We start from the raw sequence: 15,074 nt of genomic DNA, 5'->3' as shown, positions 1-15,074 counted from the left end.
CCCCACCAGTGGTCTACTCACACCCACACTATTCATGCAACTGATTCAGGTGAATTTCTGGCCAATGGTGATGGATATTTTTGACCTGATCTGTTGGCTGTGGCACTGCTCACTTTGTCCACTAGTTCTTTTGTTGTAACGCATACACAAAGTGCTGTGATGCAGCTTTGCTCATTTTCATACTTGCCTGGTGCTAATCCCCGACCACCTCATTGAATCATGCTTGACCTCCTACCTTGATCTCACACAAAATGCTGAAAAACTCAGTAGGTCGGGCAGCATCCATGGAGGGGAATAAACAGTCAACATTTTGGGTTGAGACTGTCAAGCCAGTCCTAATGAAGGGTCTTGGCCCAAAACATCAAAGCTAGTCCTGACGAAGGGTCCTGGCCAGAAACGTCAACACGTGGATTGATGTCCAGCTTTGAGATGCCAGATCTAACCAGCATTTAGCATGGTTATCATACCACAGAGTGCCACACACACAGTACAGGTTGATACTGCCAAAATTCCATCTCTTTTGAAAACACTTCCCATTATTTCACATTATCAGGGAAATGGGCTCACTTTTACTTATAGGTGATTTTGCAACTTTAAAACAAACACACACACACAAGGGCACTTGAAACATTGAGTACGAGTAGCAAGTTTGTACAAGCATGACTCAAAGTCAATGGTTAAAATGCTCCCCTTTCTAATACATGCTCTTCTGTTGGTTTTCATATTCAATCATTCAGAACTTAAATCTTTTTGACTAACACACACCTGTACATCTCACAGGATAAACACAAGGACAATTCAATACTTGAACTTGCTCTGACATTCAATAAGATCATGATGAATCTTTTGTCTGACCTTGGATCATTTTCCTGCCTGTGATATAATTCAGTGCCCTTGTAGCTGATAAACCTATCACAACATTTACATGAGTCAGCATCCTCATCTTCTAGGAATAGAGAATTCCAAAGATCAACAACCATTTGGCCACAAATTTACCATTTGTGATATTACATTATTTTTAACTCCCCCTAGTGTTTTTAAAGCCTAATACTAACAATGTTAGGAATGTTTTTAGTGTGTCCTACTGTGAAGAATAATGCAAAATTTTAGCCTAAAAACTAACGGTTCATTAGTTTTCAGCTAAGGGACCACCGTTCACTCTCTTCCTCTTGATGTACAATCCTTTCAAGTTTACACAATATAACACTCACAACACACCGGAGGAACTCAGCAGGTCGGGCAGCATCCGTGGAAACGAACAGTCAAAGTTTCGGGCCGAGACCCTTTGTCAGGACTGAAGAGGGAGGGGCCCTATAAAGAAGGAGGGGAGAGGGTGGGTAGGAGTAGGCTGGTAGGTGCCAGGTGAAAAACCAGTAAAGGGAAAGGTCAAGGGGTGGGGGAGGGGATAGGCAGAAAAGGTGAAGAAGGAATGTAAGGGGAAAGCACTGTGTAGTAGAAGGAGGTGGAACCATGAGGGAAGTGATAGGCAACTGGAGGAGGAGGCAGAGTGAAACTGGGATGGGGGAAGGGAGGGGGAGGGAATTAACAGCATGTTGTGCATGTTGCTTTGACTCCAGCATCTGCAGAGTATTTTGTGTTTACACTCAATATACTTACGCCCACTCTTCCAATTTTGAAGCTAGCTTCTTAAAATTGTCTCCAATGGACTGCCCTTGCTTAAATTCTAGCTTCTGACTTTGGCTTGTGACCTATAAATCTCTTGAAATTCTATTCTATGATCACTTGAGCTCCTCCAGAAATCCTTCACCAGCTAGTCCTGTCTCATCACACATGGTTCCCAGTTCTGTTCACAACCCTTTGTCCCAGGAAACTTGCCTTGAATGCCCTCAATGAACTTGTCCTCAAGACTGTATGAGTTTCCTAGTCTATATAGAATTAGTTCCCTTCAGCAATGTTGCATTGCCTTTGTTGAAGCTCCTAATATTTCCCAACTGGCATTCTAACTCTGTAGCTATTGTTAGAGACCATAAAGACTACTCCCATAAGGCTTTTCTAATCATTGTAATCTCCAAAGCAATACCACTACTTGATTTTCTAAGCCAAAATCATTTCTCCATGCAGTGATATTATCCTTTTCCAAAATTTGTACTCATAGAGTCAGTTCTCTGCTATACTATGCAATCAATGCAATGGCTGTTATATAAAACTATTAATTTCTATTTGTGATATTAACTTATCTGTCATAAATATGTCACACATTCAGATATTGGCAATTTTCTCTGGTTTTTATCATGGGCTTGTGAGAAAACAAAACAGATCAGCCAGGATTCTTGCTGCTTTTTACTGCATAGTGATTAAAGATCACTGTTCCAGATTCCAGTATTTGCAGTCCCTCGAGTCTCTTTGCGATTAAAATCACACAGCTGTGAACAATGGATAGACAAACAATTGAGTCTGGTCACATATTATGACCAGTAGGAAACTCACTCTGGTGATCCATAGAATCACATCCAGTTCTTACATTCAGCCCTTTATCTCATACACCTATCACATCCCAGCTTCTTACTTCATCTCCCCCCTACCTCACCCAACTGTTTTCACCTATCATCTGCCAGTCAGTACTCCTTCACCTCCCCTACCTTCTTATTCTGGCTTCTACCCCCTTCTTTTCCAGTCCTGATGCAGGGTCGCAGCCCAAAACGTTGACTGTTTATTCCCCTCCATATATGCTACCTGACACATTTCGTTTTCCAGCATTTTGAATTTGTTTACTAGTGAAAGTAGTTTTGAAGTTGTGAATTTAATGTTCTGATCAGGTTCTACAACAAAACTGGTAATACTGCTCATTGTTGCTGCTGGATGATATGCATATATTCCTCATAAATTTTCATGGTATTGACCAGGTTCTATGTTACATATGACTTTGCTCTGATTCTAGCAGCAGAGGCCAACTTGCTTCACATTTGCTGTATCTAAATGGTTTCACATATTCACAGGACAAAGCATATGACTTCCTGGCTGTCTCATTGACACAGTGAAACTTCCAAGTTACACTGCTCAGTTACATCAGAGTTTTAAAGAAATGGCTTGGTGAAATCAGGGAAAATTGCCGGCAAGTTAAAATCAGGACTGATAAATGCAGACCCAACAATTCTCAACACAATCCATGACAAAGAAACCCATTTGACTGACATCGTAACCATTCATTCCTTCCACTCAGCTTTCAGTGGCAGCAATGTGTACCACCCTACATACTCTAGCTCCTTCTAGGCTGCTTAACCCCAACAACAAATCTCAAACCCACGACCAGTCAGTGAGGTCAATGCAGCAAATACATAGGACCTTCACTGAACATTCTCTGTCCAGATACACGCTATCCTGGCTAACAATATTGAAATATATCCCAGGCCCTTTGTCGTTGTTGGATCTAAATATTGGAACTCACTGCCCAATAGCACTATGGTAATAATGAATATAGAAAATGCTGGAAATAATCAGGTCAGGCCATTTCTCTGGGAGGAAAAACAGAGCTAGTGTTACAATTTGAAGACTCCTCATCAATAGGGTATTGTGGTAGAAACTTCACCAGAAGGACTGTTGTAATTGAAGAATTGACAATAGTAATGTTGCTGCCCCACAAGCCAAGTGTTGCAGGTTCAATCCCAACTTCTGGTGTCACCTGCATAGGTGTCTGTGCTGTATCTGTGACCTTCTCATGGGCATTTAGAAATGGACAATAAATGCCCAGATCCCAAAACTAAATATGAAAAATCATAAACACATACTGTGAAAGCACAAAATAGGTCAAGCCAACAATAAATTATTGCAAAAATTCCAAAATAATTTGCTCCCGCTTTTATGCTTACTATAAACAGAAAACAGGCAAAACCCTCCCAACCATTGAGCACATCTACATGAAACATTGCCGTAGAAAAACAGCATCCATCATCAAAGAGCCTTAACACCCACAGAATGCTCTTGGCTCACTGTTGCCATCAGATAGAAGGTACAAGAGCCTCACCACCAGATTTAAGAATCGTTACTTAAACAAAAGTTGTTCAAGAACAGCTCTGAACAAGAGGGGATAGCTACACTCATTTAAGTGCTCTGTTATATTATTTCATGTTCATTATTTATTGAAATTTATTTATATCTGCATTTGCACAGTTTGTTTAGTTATTGCTCTATAGATTTGCTAACTATGCCAACAGAAAAAAGAATTTCATGGTTGTATGTGGTGACATGTATGTACTTTGATAATAAATTTTACTTTGAACTTTGAATCTATATTCTTTCAAGTACACCTATAATAAATCCAGATTAAAGCTTTATTTAATGCTTTAAACATAGAACAGTATAGGCCCTGGAACCCACGATATTGTGTCAACCTTAAGCCTACTCTAAGATCAATCCAATCCTTCTCTCGTTCATAGCCCTCTGTTTTCTTATTATCCATGTGCCTAAGAATTTCTTAAGTGCCTACTGTATCTGCTTCTACCATCACCCCTGGCAGGGAGTAACACACATTTATCACTCTCTATGTAAGTACATTCTCCAAACATCTTAATTATATCCCTTTGTTTCAGCCATTTCTGCCCTGGGCTTAAAAAGTCACTGGCAATCCATTTGATCTACTGTATGCCTCTTATCATCCTGTACACCTCTATCAAGTCACTTCTTACCCTCTTTTATTCCAAAGAGAAAAGCCCTAGTTTGTTCAATATGCCTTCACAAGACACGTTCTCTAATCCAAGCAGCATCCTGGTAATTCTCCACTGCACCCTAACGCTTCTGCATCCTTCCTGAACAAAAATGAACATAATATTCCAAGCTTTGACAAAAAGTTTCTTAAAGTGTTCTATATTTAGTGTATTACATAAGGGACCTTCAACCTTTACAGCTGAGTAATTTCTGAACACAGTTTGCTTTCCTAATCAAACTGCTTAATGTCTTCAGAACTAAACCTTCTGCAAGACAAACATCTCCTATCCTGATACAAGTATCTGGAGTAAAGAACAAGCTTGCACAGCTAGCTCCACAGAACTTTATACCAGAACCTGTGTGCATAACAGAAAATTACTGCCTGTGCTTTACCAGAACTTAAAGATCAAGGAGGCAGAACTTGCTGTACCGGATGTTTCTTCTCATGTGAACAGACTTTGTTGACCTTTTCCTCTTGCCATTCACTGAGCCCGTCTGTTTCTTTTCATTCTGTGATGAGGTAGTTGAAGTGGAACAGTTCCATCCCCTGGTATCGGGCTGTGGGGAATGCTCAGAACTGACAGGAGTGAGCTCAGAATCATCTGAAAGAAAGAATGGGAAGAGGAGCTGAAATCTATTAACAACACACACAAAATGCTGGAGGAACTCAGCAGACCAAGCAAAATTTATGGAAAAGAGTACAGATGATGTTTTGGGTCGAAACCCTACGGCAGGGTGGAAATCTCTTTTCATGTGCTCAAGGAAAAAGCACAAATTTTCAAAGGGTTTTGTGCTTTCTCCACAGTTTACTCTGCTTAGTGGAAAAACACAATTAAAAGCAATAAACAAAGAAAATGCTGGAAATACTTAGCAAGTCAGGCAGAATCTGTAGAATGAGAAGCAATTAATGTTTCAGGTCCATGCCTCTCCTTCAGAACCATTGACAACAAAAATGTTTTCAGAAAATAAAATACCAAACCACGTTAGAAGCTTAGAAGCCTATGGCATTTATATGTTTTGATGCTTTTGCACAATTTTCAAACACAATTTTCTGAGACTAAAACAAAGTATCTTGAGATTTTTATTTGCGGAGCAATGGTGTTTTCTTAGTCTGCTACAAGAGACCAAAACACGCATGAAAAAGTTAGATAGCTGCTAAGGTCACTGGGGAATGCAACAGTTACTGTATATCAAGTCAAAGTAAGGAGATACATCATTCCAGTAAGACAGGGGTCAGCAACCTTTACCACTGAAAGAGCCACTTGGACCCGTTTCCCACAGAAAAGAAAACACTGGGAGCCGCAAAACCCGTTTGACATTTAAAATGAAATAACACTGCATACAACGTTTTTTTTGCCTTTATGCTATGTATAAACAAACTATAATGTGTTGCATTTATGAAATTGATGAACTCCTGCAGAGAAAACGAAATTACATTTCTGCATGCAACAAAAACATTTTGAACTCCGAAAAAAAGACGTTGGGTTGAAAGTTACTTTTAAGTAAAATACTCAATGTCTATTTGAGTCCTTCTTGTATTTATGAAAAACGCCGAACTTAAATTTTCCGCCAGCAGCAAACCAAAAATAACATCAGCCAGCTGTCAGCCTGAAAAATAAAAGGACTATTTCACTGAACAATGAAAAAATATGAATATACATAAAATAATAGGCAATTAAAATATTTATCATACTTGGTTAATGGGATTTCTGCTCCTGGACCTCAGCGCACAGCATCTGCACATCAGGGCTGTATGACGTCACCTTCATCTTTACACAGGATCGCAAGCTGTCATCTGTGAGGCGTGCGCGATGTTTGTTTTTAATAAAGTTCATGTTGGAGAACACCTGCTCACATACATATGTGGATCCAAAGATCGACAGGACTCCAAGCGCATACTTTTTCATGTTTACATAAATGTCGGGCACAGCATTCCATGTTTCAAACACAAGTTGGTCCGGATTTGGAAGGTTTTCAATATCACTCCATTTGTGATTCTGAGCAAGAACTGCCTTCTGACGGGCAACATCTTCAAGGTCTGCTGTCAAGCGTCTAAACTTGGACACCCATATGTCTTTGTCGGCTATGTCGGCCAGTTCCATCTCAAGATCAGGTTGACTCACACCTGCCAATGCAGTCGTATTCAGTAGGGAAGGATCGATGCTTAAGGGAGTGACCGGGAAGGATAATGTGTTTTTTTCCTCTCTGAACTCACAGAAGCGTTTCCCAAACGATGTTTGCATTGCGATGATTGCAGAATGTAAATACTCCGAAATTATCATGTCGTGACCTTGTTTGAACTCTCTCAAATTGGGGAAGTGAGACAAAGTGCCTTTCTGTAAATCTCTGGCAAGCACTGTCAACTTGCGCTCGAATGCCAAGACATCCTCCAACATGTGCAGGGCTGTGCGTCCTTTCCCCTGAAGAGCTGTGTTCAGCGTGTTCAGGTGCGCTGTCATGTCTACCATGAAGTGTAGCTTTTCCAGCCACTCTGGCTGTTCCAGCTCAGGAAAGGTGAGCCCTTTGCTGCCCAGGAAAGTTTTCACTTCTTCCAGACACGCGACAAAGCGTTTCAGCACCTCCCCTTTGGACAGCCACCGGACTTTGTTGTGCAGCAGGAGATCAGAATATGCGCTTTCCATCTCGTCCAGTAACAAACGGAATTGACGGTGATTTAAACTTTTTGCCATTATTTTATTGACAATCTGAATGACAACATCCATTATTTCTGTGCATTCCGGAGGAAATGTTTGAGCGCACAGTGCCTCTTGGTGCAAGATGCAGTGAAAAGTCAGCAGCTTTCTGTCCAGCGACTTCTGCAGTAAAGCCACAAATCCCTTGTGCGTTCCCGTCATATTCGGAGCCCCATCAGTAGCTACTGACACCAGATGGGTGGTCTTTATTCCTTTGGCTCTTAAACAATTCAAGACAGCCTCACAGATGTCCTCCCCCCGTGTTTGGTCTTTTAGAGGTATCAACTCAATCAGTTCTTCCTGTGGCCCGGCAGAGTTTACATACCGGCAGAACAACGCTATTTGTTCAATATCGCCTTTGTCTTTAGACTCGTCACAGGCAATCGAGTAGGCCACAGCTGAATTGATGTCTTTAATTTGCTGTCTTGTGATGTCTTCTGCCATTTTTATGGTTCTGTCTTTGACAGTCTTTGCAGAGAGGGGCATATCCCTGATTTTCTGCACAATTTCACTCTTGTTTTTAAAGTCCGTGAATAGATGTTCTGAAATCTTAATGAAAGATTCTTTTATATATTCACCATCTGTAAACTGCTTCCCGTGCCTGACTATTTCCTGAGCGGCAATATAACTGGCGTATGTCGTTGATTTTCCTGACTTCATCCATTTCTGGAAATGATTTTTGCTCAGATCAACCTTCCGCATCAGTTCCGAAACGGCTTTTTTTCTCTCATCTCCATCCGGATATTTTTGAGCAAAGGCTGCGTGTTTACTCTGGAAATGCCTTGTGACATTTGACTTTTTGTTGTTTGCTAGTTTCTCATTGCATATTAAGCATACCGGTAAACCAGTCTCGTCAACAGTGAAAGCAAATGAATCTGTCCACGTATCATTAAACGTTCTGTTTTCTTCAGTCACTTTTCTTTTTTTAGAATTCTCCATAGTTGGCTTACCTTGGATCGAAAAATTAAAGAAATCGCGCACTGGCGGGTGTCAGGTATTGGCAGTGGTGACGTATATTAATAGCGATAAAAACACGTTGCAGCGGTGTGCTCACGCAGTCAGTAAACTGCAGTCGAATAACTTTATTCGAACTAAACAGCCTTGCTTTTAAGCCTCCCTCAACCCAGCCCCCATGGACGCAGATGCTGCAAAAGACACGTACTCACAAACCCCCGTAGGCAATCTCCCTTAGCCGGAATGCTGGCTAATTGAGAGCCGTTTCGGATGTGTCAGAAAATGTGTCGCCACACTTACATTGTACAAGATCACCATAATCTTCAAATTTAGAATTACATTTCAAAAGCTAACAAACATAAAATACATTTTAATTAAATACTGACCAATTATTTCCCAAAGCCACAGGGAGCCGCAGCACAGAGGTGAAAGAGCCACAAATGGCTCGGGAGCTGCAGGTTGCCGACCCCCGCAGTAAGACAATGGGTAGATTGATCAGTATAAAAGATTAAATAGCTAAAGTTAAGAATGCAAACATATTAATAAAACATTGAAGTCACTTTCACTTCTGGTACTATTTTCCATTATACAGCAGAGGTACTCCACCATAAATAATCAAACCTGTGGAGGGAATGAACACTATAAGTGTTGAGAATAATCATGGTGGAGATGTTCCTGCCTACCCTTACTGATTGCGGTCTACTGCTGCTAGAGGCATGACAGAGGTAAGCGATGACAGGGTGTGGATGTTTTTGATAAGGGAGTACTTAGAGATTACATTCTTGGAGGATTGTCCAGTGAGAGCATACGTGTAGGTTAGAAACAAAAAGGGGAGAGTCACCCTTGTGGGGCTGTATTTTAGACACCCTCATAGTTGTAAAAATAATAGGGTTGTAATTGGTGAGAGATTTTAATTTCCGCAGTAATGACTAGGCCACCCAGTGCTAAGGGCCTGATTGTGATAGAATTTGTGAAATGTGTCCAAGAAAGTTTCCTCTGTCAATTTATAAAGGGCCCGACTCTGAAGGGTGCAATTTTAGACCTCCTCTTAGGGAACAAGGCAGGGCAAGTAAAACAGCAGTCAGGATACACTCCAAAGCATGGCTCCCAACCTCTTTTGTGTCATGGAGCCTTACGATTAACCGAGGGGTCAGTGCATCCCAGATTGGGAACAGCTGCTCTAAAGTGAGGACACACTCCTCATGGGATCAGCAATGGAGAAGTAATGCAGTTTAATTTGAGAAGGGTTTAATCATGCTAACTATATTAAAGTTTGTTAAAGCTGCCTGACTTGCTGAGTTCTTCCATCATTTAGTGTGTTGCTCAAGCCTTCTAACATCTCTTGTGCTTAGCATATTTTGCAGGTGTAAAGGGGGTTTCTTCTTTTTTCTTTCTTACTGTGTATGTAATCAAAATGGCTTCTTTGTTTTGTTAAAAGCAGGAATGCTTCTTTGTTGCGAGAGAGTGCTGGAAGCTTGTTTGGGTTAAAATTTACTGATAACGAGAATTGTATTCCTTTGTAAACCAATTGGGATTAATGTTGTTCTTTCTTCTGAGTCTGTAAGCTATTGTTGGCGGGCTTTTGGGGAGATCGGCGTGAGGGGTTGAGAGAGAGAGGACGCGATGCTGTAAGCGGGGCGAGGAACGGACCCCAAGCGGGGGTCCAAGGCCAGGAGGTACTCCGAGGAGAGGAGATGAAGCTAGATGTGCTTGGTTGACCACTTTGGATGGTCCTAAGCTGCAAGTCGAGGAGTTCGGAAGGGATCGAATGGTGGCCAGAAGACTTCAGTAATTGAGCTCCAACGGTTGTGCACGAAGTGGTTTGGACTTTGATAAGTTTGGCGCCTTTTCTTTATTTTTTTTCTTCATATATACTGTATCGTTATTAATCACTTAGTTATAGTAACCTTTATAAATTGTACTCATTTAATCGCATATGGTGTACTGTCGGTTTTTGGGCGAGGCGGGGACATCACACAGCATCCACACCAGCTGATTACCCAGTTTGGTGGGGCTAAAGGCTGCTCCCCCAGACGAGAACGAGCTGAGCGAGCCTGAGGTGACCCAGGGGTTTACACAGGCTTTAGGTCATTGTATTATGAAAAACATTTATAGGCAACGGAGAGGTCACAGGAAGGATTTTCAAGAATGTGAGCTACACATATCATGAAAGGTTTAAGAGAAAAATCTCTTTTCTACTACAATTCTTTAAAATGTTTAGGAATTTTTCTGTGAGGAAGAACATAAGTGAAGGCCATCATTAAAGGAAAGTAATACTGATACAGAGAATTCACAATATACTTCTTTTGGAAGAAAACAGTGTAAATGTATTTGAGGGAACACGCATATGAGGGTGAAGGAAACAAATATGAAGACAAGGACAGAAGTTGTGTTGAAAGGCATATTTCTGCACTGTATACAAAACTATCTCGTACCTCCTTCCAACATACCAAAACTCGGGAAGAGACGATGTCTTAGACCTTCATACCTGGGTAAATAAGGGCAATACTTTCTTTCCTCATTCTCCCACTTAATTTTAAAACAAAGCTTTAAAATCAAATTAGTTTTGCATTAACAACACACTTCAAAATGATGCATATTACACAATTAGAAGGAGAAGCTCCATTTGCTTATTAGTAAATAAACAGTTCAATCCAGGTTACACTGATGTAATGTATTCAGTCCCATATTACGCAATTAGAAGGAGAAGCTTCATTTGCTTATTAGTAAATAAACAGTTCAATCCAGGTTACACTGATGTAATGTATTCAGTCCACTATTTTGTGCTCAATAAAGAGTCCATTTTCAATATTTAACTATTATATATTTGTCAATGCCCGATTTTGTTATTTAGTTGCTAAAACAAAATCCACCCAGAACAGCTGACAACAGCTTTTCCTCAGGTTAAGGTTTGGCTGGGCGAAGAGCGATCACTTTTTCTCATTTTAAAATCATTTTATTAATTATTATTGGAGATTAACAAAAAAAATACATTAAGTCAATATGTCATTATATACAATAAGGAATTACATTAGCAAATAACTGATTAACAAATCTAAGCAAATATCTATAATAAGTGAAAATAAAGTGTTAATATTTTTTTTGAAAGAAAAAGGAAAAAAAGAACCCCCTACTAACTTAAAAAACCCTACTAACTGAAAAAAAACAAAAAAAAAACAAACAAAAACCCTATTGGGAGCACAACCCCAGAGCTATACGTCATACAAGCTTCCATAAAAAAACACCAATCCGCCAACTCAAATCTACTTAAAGAAAAATCGGAAGGAAACCATATCCAAGATGGCGGCCGTCACGCAGCTTGCAGCGGCCACTCCGGAACTTATTATCTGTTATTTGTGAAGTGGGGTGCCGTGCGCAATCATAAGCGATTGAAAGTGGACATGGAAGCACGGAGAAACATCCGGAAATTCCAGGAAGACCTTCTTCGTTGCTGCTGCTGCTGTGAGGTCCGAGACTCTGCTGGGAAGAACAGGCCCCCAGTCCTCGGGGTCGCATTGCCGATGGCCATTGGCGGGGCCATCTTAATACGCTCGGCAGAGGATGGTGCTCAGAGAAGCTGTGCCGGAGGGTATGGTCGCCAGCTCGGAGGTTCAATGGACTCGGTCCTTTCGACGGACTCAGGTCGCTTTTGGTGTGTGCTGCGTCTGTGAGGCTGGTTTCGACGGAGCTTCCATTGTGTGCTGCATCTGTGAAGCTGAGTTGGGCAGCGCCTTCGAAATCCATAGCGGGGGTATTCCCTTCTGCCGCCGGCGTGGGATGGCGAGTCTGTTGGGACCCTGGGGACTTGTGGAAACTGTGGTGATTTCTTTTGAACTTACAGTCCTTTAACATCTTGACTGTGCCCCATAGTCTGTTTTTTTTAAATCAATTATGCTATCGTTTGCACTGTTGTAACTATATGTTGTAATTATGTGGTTTTGTGCAGGTCTTGTAGCTTTAGTTTTTGGTCTTGTTTTTGTCTGGTGGTTTTGGAGCTCCTTTCCGGGAAACACGCTAGACGGTAGCGCTATATTAATATGCAACAGCCTCTTCGGACTCTGAATTGGGGATTGCCAAATGTTATGTGGATTTTCTGGTGTAGTCTGTTTTGTCATATGCTTTTGTGATATCATTCTGGGGGAACGGTGTCTCATTTTTTAACTGCATTGCATTTGTGGTTTCTAAAGGACAACAAACTGAATCTGAATATTAATTAACTCAAATCAAATGATAGTAGCGGCCAAATAAACCCCACCTTTTCTCAAAATCAAATCGAGGATGGAAAGTTCGACTTCTGATTTTCTCCAAACTAAGACATAACATCACCTGAGAAAACCATTGTATCAAAGTAGGATCAGAAGCATCTTTCCATTTCAACAAAACAGCCCTTCTGGCCAATAATGTAACAAATGCAATTACATGTTGGTCTGATGGAGAAATACCTTGAATATATTGAGGGACTATACCAAATAAAACTGTCAATTTATTAGGTTGTAAATTTATTTCTAAAACTTTAGTTCACTTTTTCTGAGTTTCTGTACTCCTTACTTTAGAAACACCCCACCACCTTCATTAAGCAAGCAAGCAATTCAGTGATTGCAAAGGGATTAAGGCAAAAGTAAATTGAATTGTGTGCTCAGAAAGGAAGCACATCATTGTGATCACCTTAATTACCCTTCAATTCTTTCAGAAATGTTGCTGTAATCATTGAAATCAGAAATGTTCACCATGATTAATCGCAAGACTGTTCTCTCGAAGATTTGACGATCATCAATTAAAAGGTTATTTTCATTCGATTATATTATTTTCTCTGAGTGAACAAGTCAAGCTCATATTATGTCACTCTTACATCTTGCGGTAGATTGAGGGACAGTTAAATGAAAACAGCGTAGAAATAAATTAAAAAAACAAGAGTGCTAGGTGATGCCAAAGTTTGGCATTTCTAAATGGATTTCATTGAAGTCAGGTAAGTGAGGAAGAAATATTTTTTAAAGAAATATCAAACCCAAACATTGCACTACCTTGTCCATTTTATCATCCACAGGGGATGTTTACAGTGAAAAATTAAAAGTGGGTGAAATCCAAACAAGATCATGACCCTGCACTCAATAACAGGAATTGCTTGAGAAATTGAGTTAAGGTTTCAGGTTGATGACCCTGAGAATCCAGTTGACAAATGCTGCTAGTGTTGAATGGTTGTTAACTGTAGCTGATCTTTCTGGTGTCATCTGAAAGCTCTTGGTTTTCATTTTCCACATACATTCTCGCCACCCATCCCATCTCACCCCAGCAGCTGAGAATACATTTATTCTCTCCACCTTTTCAAAACCGATGAAAGGTCTTCAAACCAAAATATTAATTCAATTTCTCTCTCGAGATATTACCAATCCTCCAGCAATACCTGATTTTAATATGAAATTTCTAGCATCTACAAATTTTTATTTTTGTCCTATCCATATGCATACCCTAAAAGAATGTGCTGCATATAAATAGTCTTGAACTTGATAGATGAAATCCAGCATAGCAGTAACACCTTCACTAACTCTAATCAGGTCATGGGTTAACCAGAATGAAGGTGTGGACAGAACTTTTAACAACATAGTTGTGGTCCTAGCTTTACTATCTGTTCTTTTATTTGATGTATTTGTGAATGGGCTTGTATTTTGTGCACCGGGTCTAAGTCAAGAGCATATTCTCAAGCCAATTGCTGGTAAATTCCAGCACATTTATATTCTGCTTCTGGACTCCATGTAGGGTCCAAAAACAGAGCATAACGACTGATCCCTGATGGCATTTGCAGCTAGTTCAGGATTTCTGCATTTGAAAGTGTGAAATCTTGAATGATAGCATTATATGGCTGCAGATAATCTTTGATTTAAGAACATACAAGTAATATTTTTTGTTGCAACTCCATTGACCCTTTAGGATACATTTGTCATTTGAACAAATTGTGCAAGGGGGAGGGATTCAAATTTCTGGGGCATTGGAACCAGTTCTGGGGGAGGTGGGACCGGTATAAACAGGACGGTCTGCACCTGGGCTGGACTGGAACCAATGTCCTAGGGCAGGGGTCGGCAACCTTTACCACTGAAAGAGCCATATGGACCCATTTCCCACAGAAAAGAAAACACTGGGAGCCACAAAACCCGTTTGACATTTAAAATGAAATAACACAGCATAAAGGCAAAAAAAACCCGTTGTATGCAATGTATAAACAAACTATAATGTGTTGCATTTATGAAATTGATGAACTCCTGCAGAGAAAACAAAATTACATTTCTGCATGCAACAAAAACATTTTGAACTCCGAAAAAAAGACGTTGGGTTGAAGGTTACTCCATAGTTAGCCTACCTTCGATCAAAAAATTAAAAGAAATCGCGCACTGGCGGGTGTCAGAGATTGGCAGTGGTGACGTATATTAATAGCGATAAAAAACACGTCGTGGCGGTGTGCTACACGCAGTGCTAAAATAACGACACTGCAGTCAAAGATAACTTTATTCGAACTAAACAGTCTTGCTTTAAAGCCTCCCTCAACCCGCCCCCCCCGTGGGCGCGGATGCTCCAAAAGACACGTACTCACAAACCCCCGTAGGCTATCTCCCTTAGCCGGAACAGTGGCTAATTGTGAGCTGATTCGGATTTGCCAGGAAATGGGGTCGTCACAATGTTTTATTTAGATTGTACAAGATCACCATAATCTTCAAATTTCGAATTACATTTCAAAAACTAACAAACCATGGGGCGCCGCAGCAGTGAGATGAA

General features: G+C 40.6%; 1 protein-coding gene across 2 annotated transcripts in view; it reads right to left on the bottom strand.

Annotated features, from left to right (window-relative positions):
- rad54l2 (RAD54 like 2) overlaps positions 1-15,074 on the bottom strand; it is a 202,173-nt gene that overhangs the window by 85,489 nt on the left and 101,610 nt on the right. For both annotated transcript variants that reach the window (XM_059944447.1, XM_059944448.1), the window contains exon 3: positions 5,093-5,264. In XM_059944447.1, the coding sequence (XP_059800430.1) occupies positions 5,093-5,264 (172 nt within the window). The remainder of the gene's footprint in view (positions 1-5,092; positions 5,265-15,074) is intronic.

Source organism: Hypanus sabinus, chromosome 19, assembly GCF_030144855.1.
Source record: "Hypanus sabinus isolate sHypSab1 chromosome 19, sHypSab1.hap1, whole genome shotgun sequence".
Classification (NCBI taxonomy): domain Eukaryota; kingdom Metazoa; phylum Chordata; class Chondrichthyes; order Myliobatiformes; family Dasyatidae; genus Hypanus; species Hypanus sabinus.
This window is presented reverse-complemented; position numbering and strand designations above follow the sequence as displayed.